Genomic DNA, 21747 nt, shown 5'->3' on the forward strand with positions numbered 1-21747 from the left:
TCAGTTCGGGCTTAGTGGGGGCGGAGGGGTTTAGAAGCTGTGCTGTAACGGAATTCAGTGACGTCAAGAGACAACGCTAGAGAAAATCAATAAAGTAAAAGAGAGTAAGGATGGGATAATAGGGACAGGCGAGAGAGAACGTGAGACAGTAAGAGAAAGAGATAGGCCTGGAGGGCTGGCCGAGGCATGCATAAAAATGAAGACAGAAAGATAAAAAGGAAGGCGGAAGGACAAGAGCGAAGTTGCTAGGCGAAAAGCAAAAAGCCTGGGGTGTGTTGAGGATTTAGGGGGAGCAGCTCTTCACAGCATGTCCTCAACGAAACATTGGTCATAGCAAGCCTGGGAGTGGGATATAGTGGGAATAGGGTAGCTACAGTGCTCGGGTACCAACATCTTGTTTGGTTTCTTCAGGGGCTTTTAGGGGGCTTGATCCTATTTAGCATTTAGGTGCTGTTTGCAAGCGCCAAAAATCGGTCGCCTTGTTGACGTCTACTGTGGGGTCATCCACACCATAGTTCGGCGCCACAGACACTACTGGGCGCCACAAAAGCTATCAGGGTTTGTCCCCAAGGGTTCTCGACACTTGCCGGATCCGAATAATAGGCAATGTTTACTGCTCAACCCCACAAACAATGACAGGAACAAATCAATCCAATGACTCTTTGTTTTAGTGATATCTAATCTAGTCATTTATTCATTACACATGCCCCTGCTAAGCCTAGCTAATAGGATTTGGAAGTTTGTCTAGGGACAGTCAACAGCTTACAGCTGCTTGTAAGTGAGTCACAAATCGAGTCACGGTTGCTCTGTGACCAGTTTGACCATTGGAATAGCCATCTCACGTAGACACCCTCATTCAGTCAGTATATTCGAAGTCTGCACTGTTTACTGGGGAAGATCTTCAAATATATGTATAGCGCCGGCAGCAGAAATACTGACAAGGAGCCAAAAGTATGATTAGAGCTACAGATAATGGTATTAAGACCCCAAAAGAATAGTCGGTCTTAATGACTACTATTCCCTATACATAAGCTGCAGCTTTCATATTCTTGTTCATGTTCCTCTTTTACCTTATCCTCTATTTATGGATTTATCTGCCTGTCTCTTTCATCTGGTTGTCGGCCGAACAACCTCAATTTCGTCATCGCCTCAATAAGGAAGGATCGTTTTGTCCTCAACTCCAACGCTCACCTAGAAACTGAAAAGGAAGGTGTCTTGTCGGCGTCGTTTGCTCCTGCCCTTTACGATAAAAATATTTTTTTGCTGGCTTTTGGTCTCTTGACCCAGTCTTCCCTTCTTCTTCTTTTCTCTTCAATATCCCCGCCTCTTCTTTCTCTCTTCACATGCACTACCACAATCTCTCATATTCACATCTACACGATGCCTTCACCATCTTCTTCTCCACGCCAGCTCTCAGCTTGTCCATGCGCCACAACTATGGACCCACCCTGCCTCTCGCCAACCCGCGCATCATTATCCTCCGTGTCCTCTGTACCCTCGTCGCCGCTCTCTCCCCAACACGTTCCGCTACCATCTTCACCGCCTATTTCACCCACGCCACTCGTCCTGCCGCGCCTTCCACCGCCACCAGCTGTTGCCGACTCTTCTTTGTGCATAAAACCGCCATTCGCGCCCCTATGGCACCCCAACAAAGTGTTGATGTCGGCGTTGCAGCCTATAAAGGAGCTACGCCCCGGCATTGTTGAGTGCATCTGGCCGCCGCAGAACCATGCTCCATCCCTAGCACAGGCCAATTCTCCTCAGCGCCCCGCTAACTCTCCACCGAATTCCGCTGTTGTCAAGGTCGCCGCCACTGAAGGACAGATGTTGCTCCTAGCCCACGAAGCCGCCGTGTACCACCGCATCGAACAGTTCCGCCCACCGGCCCCTATTGGCCCACGCGGCTCACCCACTATTGACGCCTGCCTCGGGCTTGCCGCCGCCATCGCGCCCAAGTTTCTAGGCCATGTGATCGATCCCGAGGGCCGGGCCGTTGGTTTTGTGCTAGAAAAGGTTGATGGGCGCCATGCGCGCAGGCCTGCTGTCTCTGGGGCTACTGTTGGAGGCTGCAGGCACAGTCCCTTTGCTGATAGTGCCATGGGAAAAGCTCTGGAGCTTGAGGGCGATACGGGCGCGTGCCGTAGAGCACTGGAGCGCTTGCATCTCCTAGGTATTGCCCATTGTGATGTACACTGCGAGAACTTTCTCATTCGCGATGATGGCGGCGCGATTTTGCTGGATTTCGAATATAGCAGGGTCAACGCGCGTGAAGATGAGATCCAACGGGAAATGGAGGAGTTAGAAAAGAGCTTGGCCCAGAAGCCAAGGCGACCTGTTGGATGATATTAGGGTTTTGGATGTGGTTACTAGGGTTACTGGTTTCATTTCTTTTGGACCCTGTCATCTCCAAAGAAGCCTCTACATGGTAGAATGCTTGCCTACTTCTCCAACTTTTAACCGCCTGGTTTTCACCTGACGGTTTTGCTTCCGCGCTTCACAATTTTCTCTTTGCTGATCTATCTATTAATAGAAAACAAATCCTATGGCCCTGCTTGGTGATTGGCTGTCCTTGGCGCTTGAGGATGAGAACTTGTACAGGATCCAGCATGTCTTACAGGGGGGCTGCTAGAGGAATATAACTGACATACAACCAATCAGGGAGTATTATGGTCTACCTTTGCGTAACTTGCTGTGTTTGGTAGGCTGGAACTTGCATGAGTGAATAGTTGCTGGTTGCTTTGTGTTGCTGTTGCAGATGGGGTCGACCGGACGGCCGCGTCTAGGAGCGTATAGGAGAAGGGGAGGTTAGGCTAGGTTGCTTGTTGCACAAGCTTTGGCGCACGGGAAGAGAAAAGCTGACAAGATAAAAATAGCACAGGATATGAGTAAGAACTAGTGGGCGACGAGGGGTATATGAAGGACAGAACATCCAGTTGTTTTTGAAGATGTAAGAGAAATTCTTGAAGCCAGAGACCTTTTAATTACATCCTCTCCCTTATTTCTTTTATAGTGTTCTTTTCTTATATTATTCTATTCTCTTCTTGTTTTCTTCTTATTCTTTTGTTCTTTTCTTCTTGGTCTCGGTTGTTGCTGGTCTTCACCCTCCTCTCTCACCATGTCCACAAAAGAGATACCTCCACCATCCGAATTTGAGTCTTCTTCCCGTGGCACTCTGACACCATCTCCCACCCCTCCTGTACCCTCGCCTCAGCCTATAGCAGCCAAGATTGCTATGTTGTTCGTTAGGGCCCGCTCAAGCCTGAACCTACTCTCTTTGGCTGCTGGAATTACCATTATTGGCCTCTCAGCTAGGAACCTACACATATACAATGAAACCCATCTGGCTGCCAATTTCTTACTACCCCTATGGCCCACCAATACCAACATTGGCCCAACCATTGCTATGATTGTCGCTGGTGCTGTAGTGACAGTGTGCAGTGCCGTGGCCATAGCCCTCGACCAGGCCCAGAAAGTGAGTAGACTACCCCGCGATTATTCTCCAGATAGCGACGGATATGCTAACAATGCAACCCTCCTAATAGAACTCTCATACTACTGTTGGGGCTAGCGCCGCAGTGTCCGTGCTTTCGTTCATTAGTGCGATGAGCGCTGTGATTGTGCACTACACGGGTAATAGCGCTTCCGCAGATACCATTGAGACATGGAGCTGCAAATGGAATCACGTCAGCATGTTATCAGAGCCGCACTTTGGTGATATATGCTTGTATGCCAAAGCTACTGCGGGCCTGGCTGTGGCGCTGATGCCGCTGCAGGTACTGATCATGTCTGTGGTGTTACTCGGCTTCGTAGCGGATAAAACGGGGCGGTGGCGTAGCTCGATGCCGGAGAAGTGAGACCATCCGAATGGAATGAGATTCCAAAGATAAGCGAGCGGAGGGCTAGCGCCTAGGATAGTTGGAGATTTACCAGGCCGAATAGGAGACGCCTGGGCGAAGCCACAGAGATGGTCATTACTTATACTAGGCGGTGGGACATAGTACACACACATGCGATAAATTGTATATATGACGGCATTCCCATGTTGTTTCATGGCAATGAAAAGATATCCCTTTCTTAACCCCCTCCCCTCACCTCCCCCAGTATCGCAGGGAAGGAAGTGAAATCTTTGACAGAAATCCCCGCACCAAGGCGTTTTATGCGGAAGGTACGCGGTTCTCTATCTGCGATTAACTACGACACGTCACCCACAGCCTTACTCTCCATCCACTATACTTCACCAATGCTTCTTCTTATACTTACACTACTAGGAGCTTTACCAGCGACTTTTTGCTGCGCATTTTATATCTTCAATCTCGGGGAAATACTCGCATTGTGCCTCTTACTCTGATCATTGTTTACCAAGTTTGCATAAAACGCCACGATTTTGCGGATAGCCGAAGAGGCCTCGCAGTGACCTAGTTTTCTCTACTCCGCTTTGCCTAGTCTTCCTCACATTGATACATGTCCACGGGTTGCGTGGTTGTATTGCTACAATTCTAATTTCATCCGTTGGCTTTTCATCTGTTACTGTTTGCTATCGACGGTAGACATATTTTGGTGCATTGAAAACACACCACTGGTAGTGACTATATATCGAGAAGCCTGGCCTACTCTAGGTCTCTCTGCTTTTTTCGCCTAGGGCAGGATTGATCAGAAGGACTTACCATTCGCAATGTCTGAGCACTCGTCGGCATCGTCTTTGACAGATAATGGGTTGCCTGCTACTCCAGCTCTCAGTGCCTCTTCTAGGCAGCTCCCGGCTGTTTGTGCTACTGTCCCCGTAGAAAAAGAGCTGCAAACCCGGACCAGCTTCAACTTCGATGAATGGCATACTAGCCCGGAACACAGCCCAGTCTCTAACTCTAAGACTGATACTAGCACAATCACGGAGAAGAAGAAAATCTCACCCATCTTGTCTAGCCCCCCTCCTGGGACGCCTTCTTCTGACCCTCCTTTTCCTAGCCTCTCGCGGACAGATGTCCCTCATGATCTAGTTCCGTGCCCTCTCCGACCATGTGCCTACAAAGACGGATATAGAGGCGAGATCGACCCAGAGGATGCTCTTGTTCTCGCTCGAAACCCCCAAGATCGCATCCGCGATGGTATTATTGGTCGAGGAGCCCCCTATGAGCATCTACCTCCTGTTGGTAGCCAACCTTCGTTCACCACTCGCATGAGCCATGCCTCGGGCCATCCACCTATGCTCCGCCCTCATAGTAACGGCATGCCTCTACATTCTGTCAACGAAGATGGGGTTTCCGGCAATCCTGCAAAAGAGCAGCTACTACCTCTAAACCTAGGCTACGGGCATCAGGTTCCTCCAGTCATCTCGCCCCGAGCTAGTATCAAGATGTCTACTAACGCGTATGGAATGCCCCTGGTGCCCCAAACCCATGAATACACAGGTCGCGTCAGCCGCCAGTCGGTCATTAAACCTCGGTCTATGATCTATGGCCAGAGCAGCAACAGCTCCTTGTCGGCATCCTTTGATCATATGGGTCTATCTCTAAGCAAGCAGCTTTCCAACTTGCCCATGTCAAACACCCTGGGAGAATTAGATGTCAAGCATGCGCCTCATGGAATAGATGCCGTAGATGAGCCTCCAGAAGATGAAGACTTTATACGTCAGACCTCCATGGTAATGGTTGATTTGTTGACAAATGTACATGTAAGCCACTCTGTATTGCTTTTTTATTTCTATTAACCTTGTACGGTCTCTAACTTTGGTCAAATCGCTCTAGATTGAGAAGGAATGCCCTGTTCTTGAAGAGCTCACGATCCAAATCTCCAAGCGCTACAAGCGCCCCGTTTCAAGCATCGCCATTTCTCTCCGTCATGGTGCTTGCATGGTGTATGGAGGCTCTATGGACCCTGCCTATATCCTCACGCTATACGCCGAGCCCAGCCAGGTGCTAGAGGCGACCAACCGCCGCAACACCATTCTCCTCCAGCGCGTTCTACGTGATACTCTCACTGTACCACCGTCACGCGGCACTATACGCTTTGTCGCAGTGCCTGACGAGTGTCTTGGTCACAATAACACCACTTTGCGTAACGAGATCAAGGAGTTGCAACGCCAACGCCAGCAGCATCAGGTTAAGCGTGGGCGCGAGCATGAGCGCGAGCCCAGGTCTGTCTCGCCTGCAAAGAAGAACCTCCCCACCACACCTGTCAAGGCAAAACCTGTGGACCTCAAGCAATCCCGCAGCCTGTTGAAGATGAAGGTACGTCATAAAAAAGCCCCCAACAATAGTGTATATCTGACCTGTTTCTAGTCGCTTGTCGGTATCCGCCCCGTCATGATGGACCCTGTCTCGTCCTCTGCCAACCCTGACATCAACGATGTCTCGCCACCACGCCACAGCACTGATAGTAAGCGCGCAGTGCTGAGCACTAGCGTGACTGCTGCTAATGGCGCATATCTAGATGCTACTAGCGACTCGGAAGCTGGAGGGTCGCCAGGCTGGCGCATGCCATTAGCACCCCGGACGCCGTCACGTCGCGTAGTGACATCACCAATGCAGGTATCGCCAACGCCATCGCCCAGACCAGCACAGACACAGCCACAGCCACAAGCGAAAGGGGTAGACAATGACCGCTTGGTAAAGAGCAAGAAGAGCTTTGTCTCGTTAATGTTTGGGCGCCGAGTCAAGGGAGATGGATCGCCGCTGAAGAACGAGAACGTACCACCCGTGTGAAGAAGCTTTTTAAAAGAATGAGGAAAGAGATTTTCCGAGAGAGCAGTTCCAATAGAGGTGAAGGCAGAGACAGAAGAAGCACAGAAGACAAATATAGTGTTATGGTTGAGTAGAAGAAGAAAATGAAGTATGTGATTAAAACTAAAGAGAAACAAAACCCGTGAGAGCCAAACTACCAACCAATAAAAGCAAGACAGTAACTAAAAACAAATTTTGAAAATGAAAATGAACTCCAACAAAAGAAGAGAAAAATGAAAGATATAATATAAAATGGAAAAAAAAGAAGTGAAGAAAAGAAAGAGGGGAAATCATAAACGACGTGGTATTATTAGAAAAAACACATCAACACCAAGAGAAAGGAAAGAAACAAAGAGGAAATCAAAAAAAAAACCCAAAGCAAAAGAAAAAGAAAAAGAAAAAAAAAGCATAGGAAAGACATCAACAAGTAAGAAGCAGGAAAAGAGAGAACCTATGCAATACCGTGACAAATCAAGAGAACTAGAAACCAAAGAGTAGGCGTTCTCTTGCTCTGCCACCCATATGCACACTGTCTTCCCCTCCCCTCTCCTTCCCGTCGGCTCCCTGTCGCTCGCTCACCAAAATGTCTATAATTTTTTCTTCCACCAACCCGATCTTGCGAAACGCTCGTCCCCTCCCCAGTTTTGAAGCAGCAGAAGCAGTAGCAACAAAGAAAAATGAAATGAAAACAGTCTAATGAAGAGCATTAACATGGTGGTACCGTCCGGTCTTTAGCGTGCAGAACGTCTCCATCGTCTGATGAGGAAATTGGGCTGTCACCTGATAGCTGGGCCGGCTCATCCTGTGGTGGTTGGTAGCTATACGTCTCAGTGGTAGGCAACTCAGCGGGTAAGCGCTGCTGGGCAGCAAGATAAACGGCATCATGGGCTTGAATACGACCCATTTGCGACTGTGGACTAACAGGCGATGAGGACGGTTGCATGGGGTATATTCCGTATTGTTGCTGTGGCTGCTGCTGCGGGTTGACCCACGCCGTAGCCATGCCAGGCGATGATGACTGTGGCTGCTGCTGGGTAGGCATGAAGGGAATGAGAGCGGGTTGTTGGGAACGCTGGGCCATGAGGCGACGGCGCAGCATGACAAAAGCAATAACACCCAGCAGCAATACAATAGCAACAGCACCGATAGAGATTCCGGCAATGGCGCCGCTAGAGAGCGGGCCGTCGTGGGAGGACGAAGGTCGAGCTGTAGCAGGACTACCGTTTGTGGGGGTGCGAGTAGGCAAGGCGGCAGTGCGAGTGACATAGCTGGCAAGATCGGGATGGTCAAAGCCGCCGGAAGGAACGGAAAGGGTGGCAGAGCCCGAGGAATTGCCGCCAATAACGGAAACAACGTCACTAGGGACATGGTAGACAGTCTTCGTAGGAACGTAAGTGTACCAAGGTGCATTATTAGGGTTATTAACACCAGTATCAAGATTATGAGTACCCCATTTTTGGGGCACGTCACAGGCAGAAGTAGCGGGGAAAGTACCGCCAATGATGAGCATCTGAGCGCCATTGGAGACCATGTTGCAGCTGGAGGAGTAGTGCTGGTTGTTGCCATTGACTGTTTGGTAGAGTTTGATCCACTTGAAGGATGGGATGGAAAGAATGTAACTGTCGTCGTAGCCGGGGCTGTCGTCGTCAATGCCCGCACCACCATATAGGTAACTAGAAGCGGTTAGAAAAACGGATGAAAAATGAAAAGAAGACATGGGGACCTACATGTTATAAGATGACCGATCCTTGGCCCAGGCAGCGTCAGCACAGAAACGTCGGCGATTGCCTGGAATATCGCCAGATGCGCGCTGAGTGTACCAGCGTGCATTGGCAATGTCATAGAGCAAAATAGAGTCCATTTCTTGGGCCTTAATGGTGCCATTCGCAAACTGGTCAATGACTCCACCAAAGTATACAAGCATGCCCTGGTCGCTCATCGGTAGGTAGACCATGACACCCTCAGCGCGACGCAGGCCATCATCGGGAGCAGATGCATTTTGCCAAGACTGGGCATCCATGTCATAACTAAGCAGATTTGCAGTAGCAACAGGCACAGAGCTAGACCAGGAAGCTACGGTGGCGTTATTCTGCCAACCACCAAAGTAGTAACCCATACCAGAGGCTGGAGGAGACGCGCTAGCTCCATAGCTAAGCCCATTAACACGGAATTGCTTGTCATAGGCAACAGTGGACCAGTTGTTGGCTGAGATGTCGTAGGACCACAGAGCGAGGGACTGCGGAGGCTGCTGGCCAGTATATTCTCCGCCATAAAAGTAGAGCTTGTTATTAACTGAATCGCCCCAGAGAGCCCCGCCCGAGGTGCTCGGGGCGGATCCAGGTTTTGTGATATTGTTGTAGAGCTGGGGCATTCCAGCCGAGGCAGAGAAAGACTTGAGGGGTTGGTTGAAGAAAAATGTATCTAGACAGGGGCAGTCAGCATATGGAAGCCCGAGGGCAAAGGGAGCAACGGAGGCCAGTCAGCTTACTTGTCACATTGGTGGGCAGGATGTCGGCGTTATTAGACGGCCAATTGAGCATGCCACCATCGATGTAAAGAACGTCATTGACGACAGTTGTCCGGTGGCCCCATCTCCGGCAAAAGTTGGCAACGGGGTCGTATTCTTGAATGGAGGGCTGGACGAGGAGGAGGAGAGTAGCAAGAGAAACATAACCGAAGAGGCGGCGTTTAGCCGACGAGGGAGCCATGGTCTGAGGGAGAAACAGCGAGGACAGAGGAGGAGACTAGATAGAGCGAGAGAGAAAGGCTGGCTACGAGAAAAGCTCGAACAGTGAGATAATCGAAGCCAAGCCTAAACAAAGGAGACAAAGCAAACAAAGAAAACAAATAAAGGATAGTAAATGAAACAAAAATAGCGACCCTGTCAGAAATTGGCGCGAATTGGTGATAGACAAGCGCTTGTTTGACGAGGGGAAAGACTAAATCTAGGGCTAAGACAAGAAGCCGTTTAGGGCTGAGACTAGCAGGGAAATAGACTGAGAGCAAAAAACGTTATTCGTGTGTGTGTTTCTGGGAGCCGGCGCGAACGAGGACCAGGACCAATGAGAGGAAGTGCGTGTGCTTGTGTTTGTATAAGCAAGACGAGGGCGCAAAAAACGGAGGGCTCGAGAAGCAAGAGCTTGCAGTGATGGTAATGATGCCGACGACAAGAGCGGTTGCTGGCGGATGTCGAGAGAGAGAGAGAGAGAGAGAAAGGGGCGAAGAATCTGCCGATCCGAGTGTCGATCGGGCTGTCGATCGAAGCAAATCTGAGCCAAAGAGAGAGGCCAGACAAAGAGGCGGTAGAGGGAAAGACGGGCCGGGCGGCTTGAAAGAACTGTCGGAATTCGGATGTAAAGCAATACAAAGCAGACGGATGCCGCAGAGTTGACGGGCGACTTGTCAGGACGACGACATAGAAAGACAGCCAGCGATGGTTTTTCCCGGCGTTGCTTCTCTAGAAGAAGAAAAAGAAGCAATAAAAAGGGGAATAAAAAAGAATAAAAAGAAAAAAATTAAGAAGAAAGAAAACACTGCACCAAGAAAATACAGAAGAAGAATGGAGAGAAGGAAAGAGGGAGCGAAGACAGAAACAGGGACGCGCAGAAAAATGGGAGAGAATTAAACAAAGGCCAATGTCAATAATGGAGGCAGTTACCCAGAAGAAGATGCTGAGAGGCAGAAGAGACTGAAAGAAGAGAGGAAGACAGGAAGACAGGAAGAAGAGCAACTGAAGAGAAGACAAGGCAACAACACGACACAGCAAATGAGCGAATGAGATGCACGTCTGTTCTTTCTTTTTTTAATTATTTCTTTTTTTTTGTTCTTTCCCTATAATACTTTTTTTATTTTCTGTTCTTCTTTTTTTGTTTCCTTCACTTCCTTGCTCCTTCCTTCCTTCCTTCCTCCTTCCTACAATTTTTCCTCCTCTTCTCGTCTATCTCGCACAGCGATCGGCCACCCATTGGCCACTGTCTTGAGAAAAGTGGAGTGTATTTCTTTTTCTTGACAGGCCTTCTTCCCAAGCATGCTATTGCCTGTTGTTAATTGCTATATGTTAATTCTCTTATTTTGCTCTCCTCTTGCTCTACAATATCCCCACCAGTCTAAAACTTCCTCTTTCTCTATCTCCGCCTCTGCCTGTCTGTCTCTGTTTCTGTCTTGCTCTTGTCACCTTGTCCATCTGCTCTATTGTCCCCCCGTCGATATAATAACAATAATAGCAAAAAGAAAACAAATACACACGTGTCAAATCTTTTCTCTCTTCATGCTCGCCCTTCTTCTCGGTCTCCTTTCTCAATGAGGCGGTCATCCCGCGTCATAACACGCAAATCATCCGCATCCACTTTCTCTTGCAGATTACCTGTGCTGGCACTGTGCTCTCGCTGCTGGCGTCCTTCTTGTCTGGCTACCCTCTGTTCCTCTGTCTTGGTCTCTCCTGTCCTGTCTCGCCGTCCATGATAAGCCCCGGCCTTGCCCTGGTCCTTGCCTGGCCTTCTTCCCGCAGCCTTGCTGCCCTTTTTTTCCTTCTTCTTCTTCCTCTCTTTTCCTCCTGATTATCCCCCACACGGGCCCTCGTCTTACGTTTAGGCCCACACTCCAACACGACAGTACACAGTACAGCACAATACGCTATCATACATAAAAAGAGATGGCAAAGACATAAACGGCGGCGCACAACAGCTTCAGCCCATCCGATCGAGTCATGCACAACAGCAGCGCCTCCGCTGAATCCCCCGTTGCCTTCCCTCGTAGCGCCGATTCGCAATCCATACCAGTTATTAGCGCTACCAAAGAGTGCCATTCACAACCCTGTCCCGAGTCCGCCTCGCCCACCCCTCCTCGTTCGTCCCTGTGTTTACATTTCTATCTACCTCTCCCTGCCCCTCATGTAACGTTCGTTATCCATGTTGCTGCTGCCTTGTTTCATGGGTAGCCCTCTGTCTATGTCCCTCCTGTCTCCTGCAGTCCTCCGCCCCTCTATGCACTCAATCTAACCAAAACCATGCACATGCTCTCTTCAGCTTACGACTCCTTTGCCCTCCTCTTCCATTATTCGCTTCTTTTGCTTTCTTCTTCTCCCTCTTCCTCTCTCTCCCTATGTCGATGTCCTTGTTTGTATTCTCTGCCCTTCGCTGCTCTGTTCTCGATTCCATTCCTTCCTTTGTCTCGCTTGTAGTCGTGCCGTTTTGTCTTGCGTCTTGCTCTAAAAAAGGCTCTCTCCCCTAGTCCAGACTAGGGATCCCCCCCTCTTAAATCGGCAGCTTACACACCATCTTGTTTATGCTGCCATCCCATCCTTCCCAATCCCTTCCAATCTTATCCATGTCGTATTTTCCAAGATTACATGCATATTTCCCCTCTCTCCTCCTTGCTCACGTGTACCCATGTTAGTTCATCTATCCCACATACAGCAATCATGTTGCATGTCAAAACTCAATCTGTAGAAACCAAATCTGGTTGGGTTGAAACTTCTCCGTTTGTATTACTATAGGGTTAAACGTTACGTGCAGGGTTATACAAATGCATGTTTCGGTTGAATACCGGCAAATAGTACATGGCATCATCTTCAGCCTTACGTTTATTTTCTTCATCATCTATGTGAGTGAGGCTGAGAAATATACACAACTGCACCACCAGGCCAACTAGAACCAAGACAAGTTAAACAATCCGCCTATTTTACCACCTTGTCCGTTCTTGCTTCTTCTTGTATTTTTTTTTATTTTTAACTCATATCCGATTCCAATACATTTCTCTTTCTCTCACATACACGCGACCATGGCTGACGCCGACAAAACTTCACCTTCCCCTCTGGCTGATACTGTCGATACAACCACCCCTACCGCCACTGCCGCTAATACTGCCACCAACACCTCGTCTGCCCCCTCTCAGGAGGTCTCTGCTAGTGCCGCCCGGGCTGAAGAACGCCGTGCTCGATTTAAGGCTCTCCAGGCTCGCACCAAGTCCTCTGCCCAAGCAAACTTCGACGAAGCTATCAAGGAATCACAAAGGGCTGCCCAGGACCCCTCCCAGCTGACGGCCCTGACCCGCAAGCATGCAATTGCCTCGCAAAAGCTACTCAAGGCAGATATTGAAGACGCCGGCGGCGACTTTGAGCGTAAGCGTGCCTGGGACTGGACTGTCGAAGAGAGCGATCGCTGGGATAAGCGTTTAAAGAAAAAGGCAGCTGCTCGTGATAACCTGGCATTCCAGGATCACCGTACCGAGAGCAACAAGACCTACAAGCGCCAGCTGCAAAACATCGACGTTGATATCGACAAGTACCAGCGCGATAAGATGGCTGCCATCGAAAAGGCCGCAGCGGCCGGTGGTCTTGACATTGTCGAGACTGAGGACGGCGAGCTCATCGCTATTGACAAGGACGGCTCCTTCTACTCGACTGCCGACTCTACTTCTTTTGCGACTAACAAGCCTGACAAGGCTGCCGTCGATCGTCTTGTGGCTGATATGAAACGCGCCGAGGAAGTGCGCCTGAAAAAGAGACGCGATCGCATGGCCCAGAACGGCGACGATGGCGATGTCACTTACATCAACGAAAAGAACAAGCAATTCAACCAGAAACTGGCCCGCTTCTACAACAAATACACAGCTGAGATCCGAGACAGCTTCGAGCGGGGAACTATGATTTAGAGACAGCAGCTTTGTCTTGGCTTAATTATCTTCCTTTCTTTTTCTCTTTTCTTTTTGCTTGTACTATATTCAATATACCACCATCTTATTTTCTCGTCTACTACAGCATCGACTGCCGCCAGTACTTCTCCCCCAGCCGTTCGATCTCCTCAACCCCCACACCCCCAGACACATCTTCCTGCTCCAGCGCCTGCACCGTCGCCTGGGCCACCGTATCGACCAACAGCGGCTTTACCAGCTTATTCTTATCGCCTAAAACCCCGCTCAACAAGCCTTTGCTTGCACCATCTAAAAACTGCGCCGCGCCTGCTGCCGCCGCAATACCTAGAGTCAGCTTACGCGATGAGTCATACATGAACGGTGCCCGAATAAATATGCCACGGAGGTGCTCCTCCTTGCTGATAGATTGTTCGGCCTCGAGTTTTGTACTGAGGTAGCGTGTAGGCACGCCTGGCGGACACGTCGCGGCTGATATAAAAGCAAATGCCTTGGCATTTGCTGCAGCTGCTTCGCGAGCGAGTGTGATGGCACTATCGCGGTTCATAGATTCATACGTAGGCTGACTGCCCACTCCTGACGATGCCGATGTAGACCGTGAACTACCGCCACGCTCTAGTGGATTCGTCCCACCGCCGCCCAGTAACCCACGTAGACCTGATATTACACCGCCTGTGCCTCGCACGAGACCTTTGTAGTCTGTTTCCAGCAGAATGCCCATGCTATGCACTACATAGTCGGTGTTGGTCAGGAGCGCGCGGTACGTTGTGGCATCTAACAAATTGGCCCGTTCCCATGAGACTTGGCGAGCCCATGACGGCGCAGTGGAGGATGCAGAGACTGCGTCCCAGCGTGGCTGTCCGGACCGACTGTTTGTTGGGGAAAAACGAGAAACGTGGCAGATGCGGGTTAGTCCGGAAACGCGACAAGGAAAATGAGATGGGCATTTAGGCTGGGTGGTCCGGGAGTGGGGTTGGACTTTAGGCCGGGATTTGCAGAAAGAGAAATAGAGGGACAAGACCAGCTTACCTAATCGACATGACATCCCAGCCCCGGGCTACGGCAAATTTGCAGATGCGCGAGCCCACGAAGCCGTTTCCGCCACAGACCACAATGCGTTTAGTAGCCATGGTGGGCGAGATAGAATAATGGAGAGAATAAGCAGCGAGAGTAGCTGGGAATTTTCTTGTGGAAGCGATGCAGCTGAGAGCTCCGGTAGTTGTGAGAGAAGCGATGAAATTGTAGTGGTCACTGCGGTGTAAAGATAAGCTGTGGATAGCTGTAAAATCTGCCTTAGGCCTGAAAAGCTGTAGGGCAAAAGCAAGAACAAGGTGCGTTGTCTTGTTTTTTTTGGTTGTTTCCGGAGCTCATGTGGGGCCCGTCTCCCAACAACTAACAATAAAGACAACAAGAAACAAACTCACTTGACAGTACCTATGCTTCGAATAGATAGATTTCTGGTCATATTCATAGCCTTTTTTTGCCTTTGTTTTCTCTTAAGAACGAACCAATACTTGACTGAAATAATCTCTTCTACTGTATAATATAACATAGCTTCTCCTACCAGTGATTTTCTAGCAACTTTACTCTTTTTTAGCCTTTCTCTTCTAAGCCGTTAGCCCCACCAAAGCCCATCATCGCGTCCTCCGAAGACGAGATTAATCCGCCAGCAATAATTTCCGTTTCTTAATCTTTGGCTTCCATGTCGATACTAGGAGCTCTCTTAAGACAACTAACTTTCCATTTCGCTTTTTCTTAGTAAATGATTCATCGCGGCCGGGTTATCTAGGACTTCGTATTTTTCACCTTCGCGTGACGCATCACTCAAATTGCCCTCGACATGACATGATTCTCCACACCTATTGGAGCGGTCAGCTTTGTTTATATTCCCGGCAGAATTTTATTGAGGAAAAAAAAAGGCTATTCACCGCCTTTGAATCAAAACAAATCCATTCGAAAAGAGCTAGAGCTATGCCAGCTGTCAGAACATACAGACAGCTGTCACATTTATTAGATCGTGATAGCTTGGATTTTGTTTCTTCTGCCCTATAGCAAGGCTGTGAGTGGCTTTGCGACAAAGCGCCTCTCTCGAGATACACGCCGACTAGACATCTACATGCGCTAAACAAAAGTCGCAGTTTTTATGGCTATAGCTAGCACGACACCCTAAAACAACACCGACTCAGACAGATTGCTGCGCTGGGCATCTAGCTCTCGACTCAACGACCCTGCCTATTCCCGTTTGTGCCTGCCTGCACACTCACTAAAATCCAGCCTGCCATGGCGCCACAAACACAGTTGGGCAAACGCATTAAGGGCGTTCAGGTGCACCGGCCCTTTATATACGGCACGACAGCAAAACCATTTGACGACAAGCACAACCCAAAACCACCCGGCGTGCCAGACGACCACACACACTCGTGGCAGGTATTTATCAAGGGCATTGACGACACGGATATCACGTATTGGCTGCGCCGTGTGCAGTTTAAGCTGCATGAGTCGATTCCGAATCATGTGCGGAGTACGTGCTTCCTTAGGGCCTGGCTAGCTGATCAACTAGACATTGTACCTGTAACCCTCTCCTCCCCAAATTTGAGAATAGTTTCACTAACACGTATCTTCTTTATCTAGTGGTGGAAGGAGAGCCTGGAAAGCCCTTCGTCGTTCATGAGACTGGCTGGGGAGAATTCGAGATCACATTGAAACTTTACTATGTCGCTGAGTCGGGCGAGAAGCCGCAAACCCTGTACCATCATCTTCGCTTGCACCCCTATGGCCGAACCGAAGAGGAAAAAGAAGCTATGCGTGTGCCAAATGGCGAAGTCAAGGCTTGGATCTACGAAGAACAACTATTTAACGAGCCCTACGAGTCCTTCTATGACCATATAACCCAGGGTGCCCATCCTAAAGGGTTTGCTGGTGGTGCTGCAGCTGCCATCGCACTAGCTCAGTCTAGTGGGGCATCTGGAACTGCCGGGAGTGCATCAGGAGCATCGACACCTACAACCGTGACCAAGGGCAAGGGCAAGACTAAAGCAGCGGCAGCGGCAGCGGCAGCAGCGGCAGCTACAATGCCCCCATTGCCCGACCCACATAGCGGTGCCGTGTGGGAGCGCTCAGCTCTGCTTCCTGTAGCCATCAAGAGCGGTGCGCCTTTTAGTCGTGAGGCAGAGAAGCTAGAGATGACTCGACTGGAGGCGGCGGCACTCAAGGCCACAGCCCTGACCAAGAAAATGCAAGAAGAATTGCGTCAAAAGGAGGCAGCATTGGCGAAGCTCAAGGAAGAGAATGCAAAGGCCGCATTGGTGGCCAAGTCTAAGGGTGCGGGCGTGGGGGGTGTGATGGGCTCGGGGAAAACGGCTAGTGCTGGAAAGACGGGAAAAGCGTAGAGCGCTGAGATCCCTGCTGGTGCTGGTCCTGAAGGAGGAGGTGGTGGTGGTGGGATATCGCGTGGAGGATGGGCAACGGCAGTAGCAAGGAGGTCCGTGAGGTCAACACGGGGACGAAGACTTTCAGTAGTAACGTTAGGGTCGGATGTGGGAGAGGAAGGGATTGATATGCAGTTGGACTGAGAGCAGAGTGTTGCGTAGCGGCGTTGGCATTGAAAATAGATGCACAAGATAACATAGGAACAACAGAACTATTAAGACATGCATGCACATGGCGATTTGATGACGCCGCTATAAGAAGAAAAAGAGATATGAAATGCGTGTGTATGAAGTGATCCCTGATACTATGTATATAAATATGTATGTATGGATTCAGTATTGGAGATATATAACAACATGGAAAGAACAGAGACACAACTGCGAGAGCAGTTTGTTTTTGGTGCAATACAAACGAAGATGAGCAATAAGCGGGATTTTGAAAAGGAGAGGAGATAACTGAGAGTGAAAGAGAGGGAGAGAGCAGGGAGTAGTACGTCTAACAAGACAAGATAAAAAAAAAGAAACAAAAAAAGAACCGTATATAAAACGCCAGAAAAAAAAAACTTGCCCAGGGGAAAAAAAAAGAAGAAGACAAGACAAATGAAAAATGAAACTAATTTTTCGCTGTGCAAAAGCCAAACTCATCATCGAAGAAGAGAAAGAAATGAAATGAGGAAAAGAGTGATAAAAACAACACGGATGAACAGAAGACGAAGGTAAAAGATAGTGAGAGGGTCTAAGCGAAGAAAGAAGAAGAAAACAAAGAAAGATATGGTGTAGTTGCCGGCTGTCCTATTTCTCTAAAAGAAATCACCTACCGGGCAGTATAAGCTGGTGGTGCATCTTCACCATTGGATGCCCTCTCGCGATCATCCCAAAACCCATCGCGACGACTCTTCTCTTCATACACTCTGCGTGCAATCTCACCGGCCATTTTGCTGATCCACGCTTGCTCAAGGATGACCGAAGAAGTCTCTGGAGGAGAAGATGTGGACATGATGGCAGCACCACCGTGAGCCTTGAGACGCTCGCTTTCTTTAAGAGCAGCAGCTAATGAGGAGAATGCAGTGGGGTTGACAGGTGCAGCAGTGGGCTTTTTGCTGCCATTCGGAGAGGTGGGTGAGTCGGCTAGGGAGCTTTGCAGGGCGTCGAAGCGGACTTTTGCCGAGGGTGTGGATGTCCCGCTAGCGTTAGCTGAGGGGCTAGTAGTTGCAGCAGCTGTAGAAATGGGAGAGAGAGAAGCACTGGGACCGAGAAGGGATGCAGACGCAGATGGAACGGCTGCCATGAGGCGGTCGAGCTCGATGGGGTCTGAGGGCTCTTCAGCAATGGATGAGGTCATCATGGGCTCAGACATAGATATTGGGATATCTTTGTCGGTGGATGAGGCTGAGTCGGGAATGGAAGATGAGCCATCAGCTGATGAAACATCGGCATCAGGGTAGGGAGTCTTGCGTAGATTAACAACACGGTTCCTCTTTTTACGGCTTTGGTAAGTTCGTGATGTGCGGCCAGAGCCTAGGGCTAGACCGGTGGTGGGAGAGTGGAGCCCGCCACTAGAACGGGACGGTGCATAGCCCTGGGTGGTGCTGCTGCTGTCAGAGAAGCTGTATGTGGTGGAGACGGAGGATGACTGGGCGGCGAAACTGGTCAAATTGCCAGTGTACGAATTTTGCTTGGATAGACTAGGGGTTGCCGTTGCAGCAGTGGCCGTGCCATCGGGACGGTCACGCAGACCATGGCAAGCACGGTAAAGAGTGTCGTTGATGCCGGGAGTAAAGAGTGAGAGAGTCCGTGGCGAGTCGGTGAGGGTAGCTAGACACATCAGGCTGTGGTGAGAAAAGAGGGATTGGACTGGCTGACCGTCGTTGATGGAGAAGGCCGAGATCTCGTGAGGATCGACAACATTGCCGTTAGAATCGACTGGGTCTAGTGGAGGGGTTGCTAGGGGATTGATGGCGGGCTCCTCAACTAGCGGGTCGGATTCAAAGTTGGCGGTTGTGGGGTCAGAGGTAGCTGGTGAGGCCGTCGACTGTGATGTTGAACATCCGACAATATCCTCTTTGGGAAGCTGATCCTTACACCACAAACGAAGCGAGAGGCGGTGAATAATGGCAGGCAGCTCATCCATCATGAGGGTGCGAAGCTGGCCCTCAATGGTACGCTGGAGGTAGTCGCGCACGAACTGGATAGAGTCAAATGTTGACGAGACTTTGAGCGATTCGAGAGGGTCATTGCGGAAGACAAGGGTTAGGCCCTTTTGGCGGGAAAAGACAAGAATAATGAAGGCTGAAAGCTTGATCTCAGACAGAGTGATGGAGAGAGGGATGGTGAGACCGGAGGCGGCAGCAAGAGGCTTAGGAGAGGTGAAGCTCGGTTTTGATGAGAGATAGGTGTTGAGAGGGTTTGCCTGTAGAGCACGATAATGAGAATTAGTGACCAAGCTAGAGAGGACTGCAGAGAGCTAGAGACAGCGTGAAATGCGGGCAGATATAGACAGGAAGAGAATAGGAAACCTGAGCCCGGCTGAGACAGGCGGAAGGTGCATCTAGGAGAGGCCATACCTGTACCCTTGTCCGCAAGGTCAAAAAGGCATCGCCAGAATACGTCATTTTGAAGATACCTCGGAAGCGGTCTTCAGCAATGTCGCCGATCTCCAGAATCTCAAGATCAGGCGGCACAGAGCCTAGGTTGAGCTCAGTGACAAAGATATCATCGACGATAATAGGTGGCTTGGGCGACTTGTTCAGGGCAGTGGTGAGGAGATCCGTAGCACGATTGTAAAAGTCGGCATCAGCGGTCAGAGGCGACCAGTTAAAGTTGAAGGCCATGGCTGGCGGAGAGGATTCGAAGATGTCGAGATCAGGAGTCGGAGGTCAGGCTTACTCGGCGAAGTCAAGGCAAGGCATAAGGACAGTCCGAGGCCAGACCAAGACGACAGTGAGAGGAAGCAAGCCAGGATCAGCAGCACGTGAGCCGAGCTTGATCTTGATTCTTTTCTCGACGGAACAGCAGTCCGATGGTGACGACAATTTGTAATGGGTTGTTGAAGTGGAATTGATGGCTCGATTGGCTAGTGGTGCTAGTGATATTCTTGAGTGAAGCCCAAAGATGGACCAAGTCGGCACAAAAAAAGCTGGGCGGTACTTCGTATGTGGGGGCAAGGTGGGCAGCTATGTTCTGTATGTGTTTTTGTGTGCCTAAAGAAGCAGCAAACAGGAAGACAACATAAATCGAGGTAAACAATAGGAAAAAAAGAAGAGGAGAGGAAATCAAAGGTGGGTTTTTCTTGGTACTCTCCGACAGCTCAAGGTAACGAGAACAAGGGAGTAAAATGTTTTTTAAAAAAAATTAAAAAAAAATAAAAAAATAAAAATAAAAGAAAAAAGAAAAAAATATTCGAAGCCCCGGGAGAAAAAAAAAAAGGGTTCCGTCAAAACTAAGAAGGAACCCCGGAAAGGCGCTACAAACAATGCGGCAGAAATCTGGCAGAACTGGGGCTGAGCGACAAGGTACAAGCTACGAGAAAACAACCACCAGACTGTAACACAGACTCGCAGTTCAGAGAAAGGAGAGGCTGGATACACAAAAACAGCCACTGGGCACAAGCCGCCTAACTACAATCAAATTAGTTAGTTGCAGTACAAATACGTGCGTCTTCTTCCAAGGCACACAATAGCAGCAACCCGACAGCTCCGGTCTGCTTCTCGCTATCTCTTCCTCCGTTTCTCCCTCCCCGCCTTCTCCCTTTTCCTCTCACTCTTCTTATTCCCCACCTAAAATTTTCTTCGCAGTCTCGTGCCTGATTTCCACTTCCAAGGTGGGCAAGGCCTAAGACAAACTAGCTCACTTCTTTCTCCTTGCTTGGGATTTGCCTGGCCTGACCTGAGTAGAGGCAAGCTTCGTTCCTGTTTAGTTTTCTCGCTTCCTATTGGCCAGCAGCTTAGATCCAGGTCAGAAAAGAAAATACACTAAAAACTGACAATTAAACGAGAAAGCAAGTTCCTTCCCTTTTTATTCTCTTGCTCGGAAATAATGGCTTGCAAAAGCCTCACAAGCCCCAGGGCGTTTAATACAAACTCTTGCAAGGCCCCCTTCCCCTTCTCTTTTCCCTTTTTTCCTTTTTCACAGGCCATCAGTAAGAATTGCGGGAATGCCCGGAAGTAAAACCAAAAGCATGCCTCTTCCTCCCATTACCAAGCCAATTCTTTTGTTTATGCCTTATGCCAATGTTTACCCGAGCCGGCAAAATAGGAAAAAAGAAAATATCCCGGAGGTGGTTCTGAAGTTATCCAGATGATCTGGAGCACTGGGAATTGAGCCCAATGCGGGGGTCGAACCCGCAACCTTGAGATTAAGAGTCTCACGCTCTACCGATTGAGCTAACCGGGCGGGATTCGGAGGGGAACTTGGCAATTCGGGTGGTTTTTCGGATTACGAAAGATTTCCGAACCGGGCCGTCCCGGACTGAAGTCGTGATAAATTTTGGTCCGTCCGCCAAAACTTTATAGCCCGTCGTATTGCTGTAGAAACCTAGCACCATACAAAAGACAAGGGAGTGTTATTTCTGCTCCCTGTAGACGTTAAATATATTCAAGTTGTTGTTATTTCTGCTCGGTAGCCAATCCGGCCATGTTTCATCTCTGTGATTTCTATCGATCATTCACAAGCCGCTCGAGCGCTGTTTTAGACAGGCAAGTAAAAGTGCCACCAACGCAAACGACAGGCTGTGAAGCAGAGTAGATAGAGATAGAGAAGGAACTGGAGGTAGAGAGATGGGATACGAGGTCAGGGAACACCGGCCTTCGCTGTCCCTCTTACTGCCTAACCTCCAAAAACAACCATCTTGCTCTCGCTTCAATGCATATCTACAGTCTTTTATACATCTACACATTAAACATGCATGATATATGACATACTTATCTATATATCCAACATATCCAACCCCATTAGTC

At 49.4% G+C, this 21747-nt stretch overlaps 8 protein-coding genes across 8 annotated transcripts; 5 read left to right on the top strand and 3 right to left on the bottom strand.

Moving 5' to 3' along the window:
• Positions 1 to 1380: 1380 nt before the first annotated feature.
• On the top strand, positions 1381 to 2343 carry HOO65_040633 (Macrophage migration inhibitory factor (MIF); the record flags this gene model as incomplete). Its single annotated transcript, XM_071000698.1, has 1 exon — positions 1381 to 2343. One exon carries the CDS (start codon positions 1381 to 1383, stop codon positions 2341 to 2343), a length of 963 nt encoding a protein of 320 aa, XP_070859476.1.
• A 772-nt stretch (positions 2344 to 3115) lies between these two features.
• HOO65_040634 (uncharacterized protein) lies at positions 3116 to 3658 on the top strand (the record flags this gene model as incomplete). Its single annotated transcript, XM_071003042.1, has 2 exons — positions 3116 to 3472; positions 3638 to 3658. The coding sequence occupies 2 exons, from the start codon at positions 3116 to 3118 to the stop codon at positions 3656 to 3658; spliced, it is 378 nt and encodes a 125-aa protein (XP_070859477.1).
• Positions 3659 to 4672: 1014 nt separating this feature from the next.
• HOO65_040635 (Macrophage migration inhibitory factor (MIF)) lies at positions 4673 to 6698 on the top strand (the record flags this gene model as incomplete). The annotated part of the gene is made up of 3 exons (XM_071002688.1): positions 4673 to 5668; positions 5742 to 6224; positions 6276 to 6698. The coding sequence occupies 3 exons, from the start codon at positions 4673 to 4675 to the stop codon at positions 6696 to 6698; spliced, it is 1902 nt and encodes a 633-aa protein (XP_070859478.1).
• A 724-nt stretch (positions 6699 to 7422) lies between these two features.
• Positions 7423 to 9424, bottom strand: HOO65_040636 (Kelch repeat-containing protein; the record flags this gene model as incomplete). Its single annotated transcript, XM_071002692.1, has 3 exons — positions 7423 to 8389; positions 8444 to 9137; positions 9205 to 9424. 3 exons carry the CDS (start codon positions 9422 to 9424, stop codon positions 7423 to 7425), a joined length of 1881 nt encoding a protein of 626 aa, XP_070859479.1.
• Positions 9425 to 12494: 3070 nt separating this feature from the next.
• On the top strand, positions 12495 to 13367 carry HOO65_040637 (Pre-mRNA-splicing factor syf2; the record flags this gene model as incomplete). The annotated part of the gene is made up of 1 exon (XM_071000699.1): positions 12495 to 13367. The coding sequence occupies one exon, from the start codon at positions 12495 to 12497 to the stop codon at positions 13365 to 13367; it is 873 nt and encodes a 290-aa protein (XP_070859480.1).
• A 100-nt stretch (positions 13368 to 13467) lies between these two features.
• Positions 13468 to 14494, bottom strand: HOO65_040638 (MIOREX complex component 2; the record flags this gene model as incomplete). The annotated part of the gene is made up of 2 exons (XM_071002940.1): positions 13468 to 14086; positions 14394 to 14494. 2 exons carry the CDS (start codon positions 14492 to 14494, stop codon positions 13468 to 13470), a joined length of 720 nt encoding a protein of 239 aa, XP_070859481.1.
• A 1150-nt stretch (positions 14495 to 15644) lies between these two features.
• HOO65_040639 (Protein AF-9 -like protein) lies at positions 15645 to 16753 on the top strand (the record flags this gene model as incomplete). The annotated part of the gene is made up of 2 exons (XM_071002905.1): positions 15645 to 15885; positions 15996 to 16753. 2 exons carry the CDS (start codon positions 15645 to 15647, stop codon positions 16751 to 16753), a joined length of 999 nt encoding a protein of 332 aa, XP_070859482.1.
• Positions 16754 to 17606: 853 nt separating this feature from the next.
• HOO65_040640 (Mitochondrial distribution and morphology protein 34) lies at positions 17607 to 19623 on the bottom strand (the record flags this gene model as incomplete). The annotated part of the gene is made up of 2 exons (XM_071002691.1): positions 17607 to 19202; positions 19357 to 19623. 2 exons carry the CDS (start codon positions 19621 to 19623, stop codon positions 17607 to 17609), a joined length of 1863 nt encoding a protein of 620 aa, XP_070859483.1.
• Positions 19624 to 21747: the final 2124 nt, after the last annotated feature.

Source organism: Ceratocystis lukuohia (genome assembly GCF_044167205.1).
Source record: "Ceratocystis lukuohia strain C4212 chromosome Unknown Supercontig4_pilon, whole genome shotgun sequence".
Lineage (NCBI taxonomy): Eukaryota > Fungi > Ascomycota > Sordariomycetes > Microascales > Ceratocystidaceae > Ceratocystis > Ceratocystis lukuohia.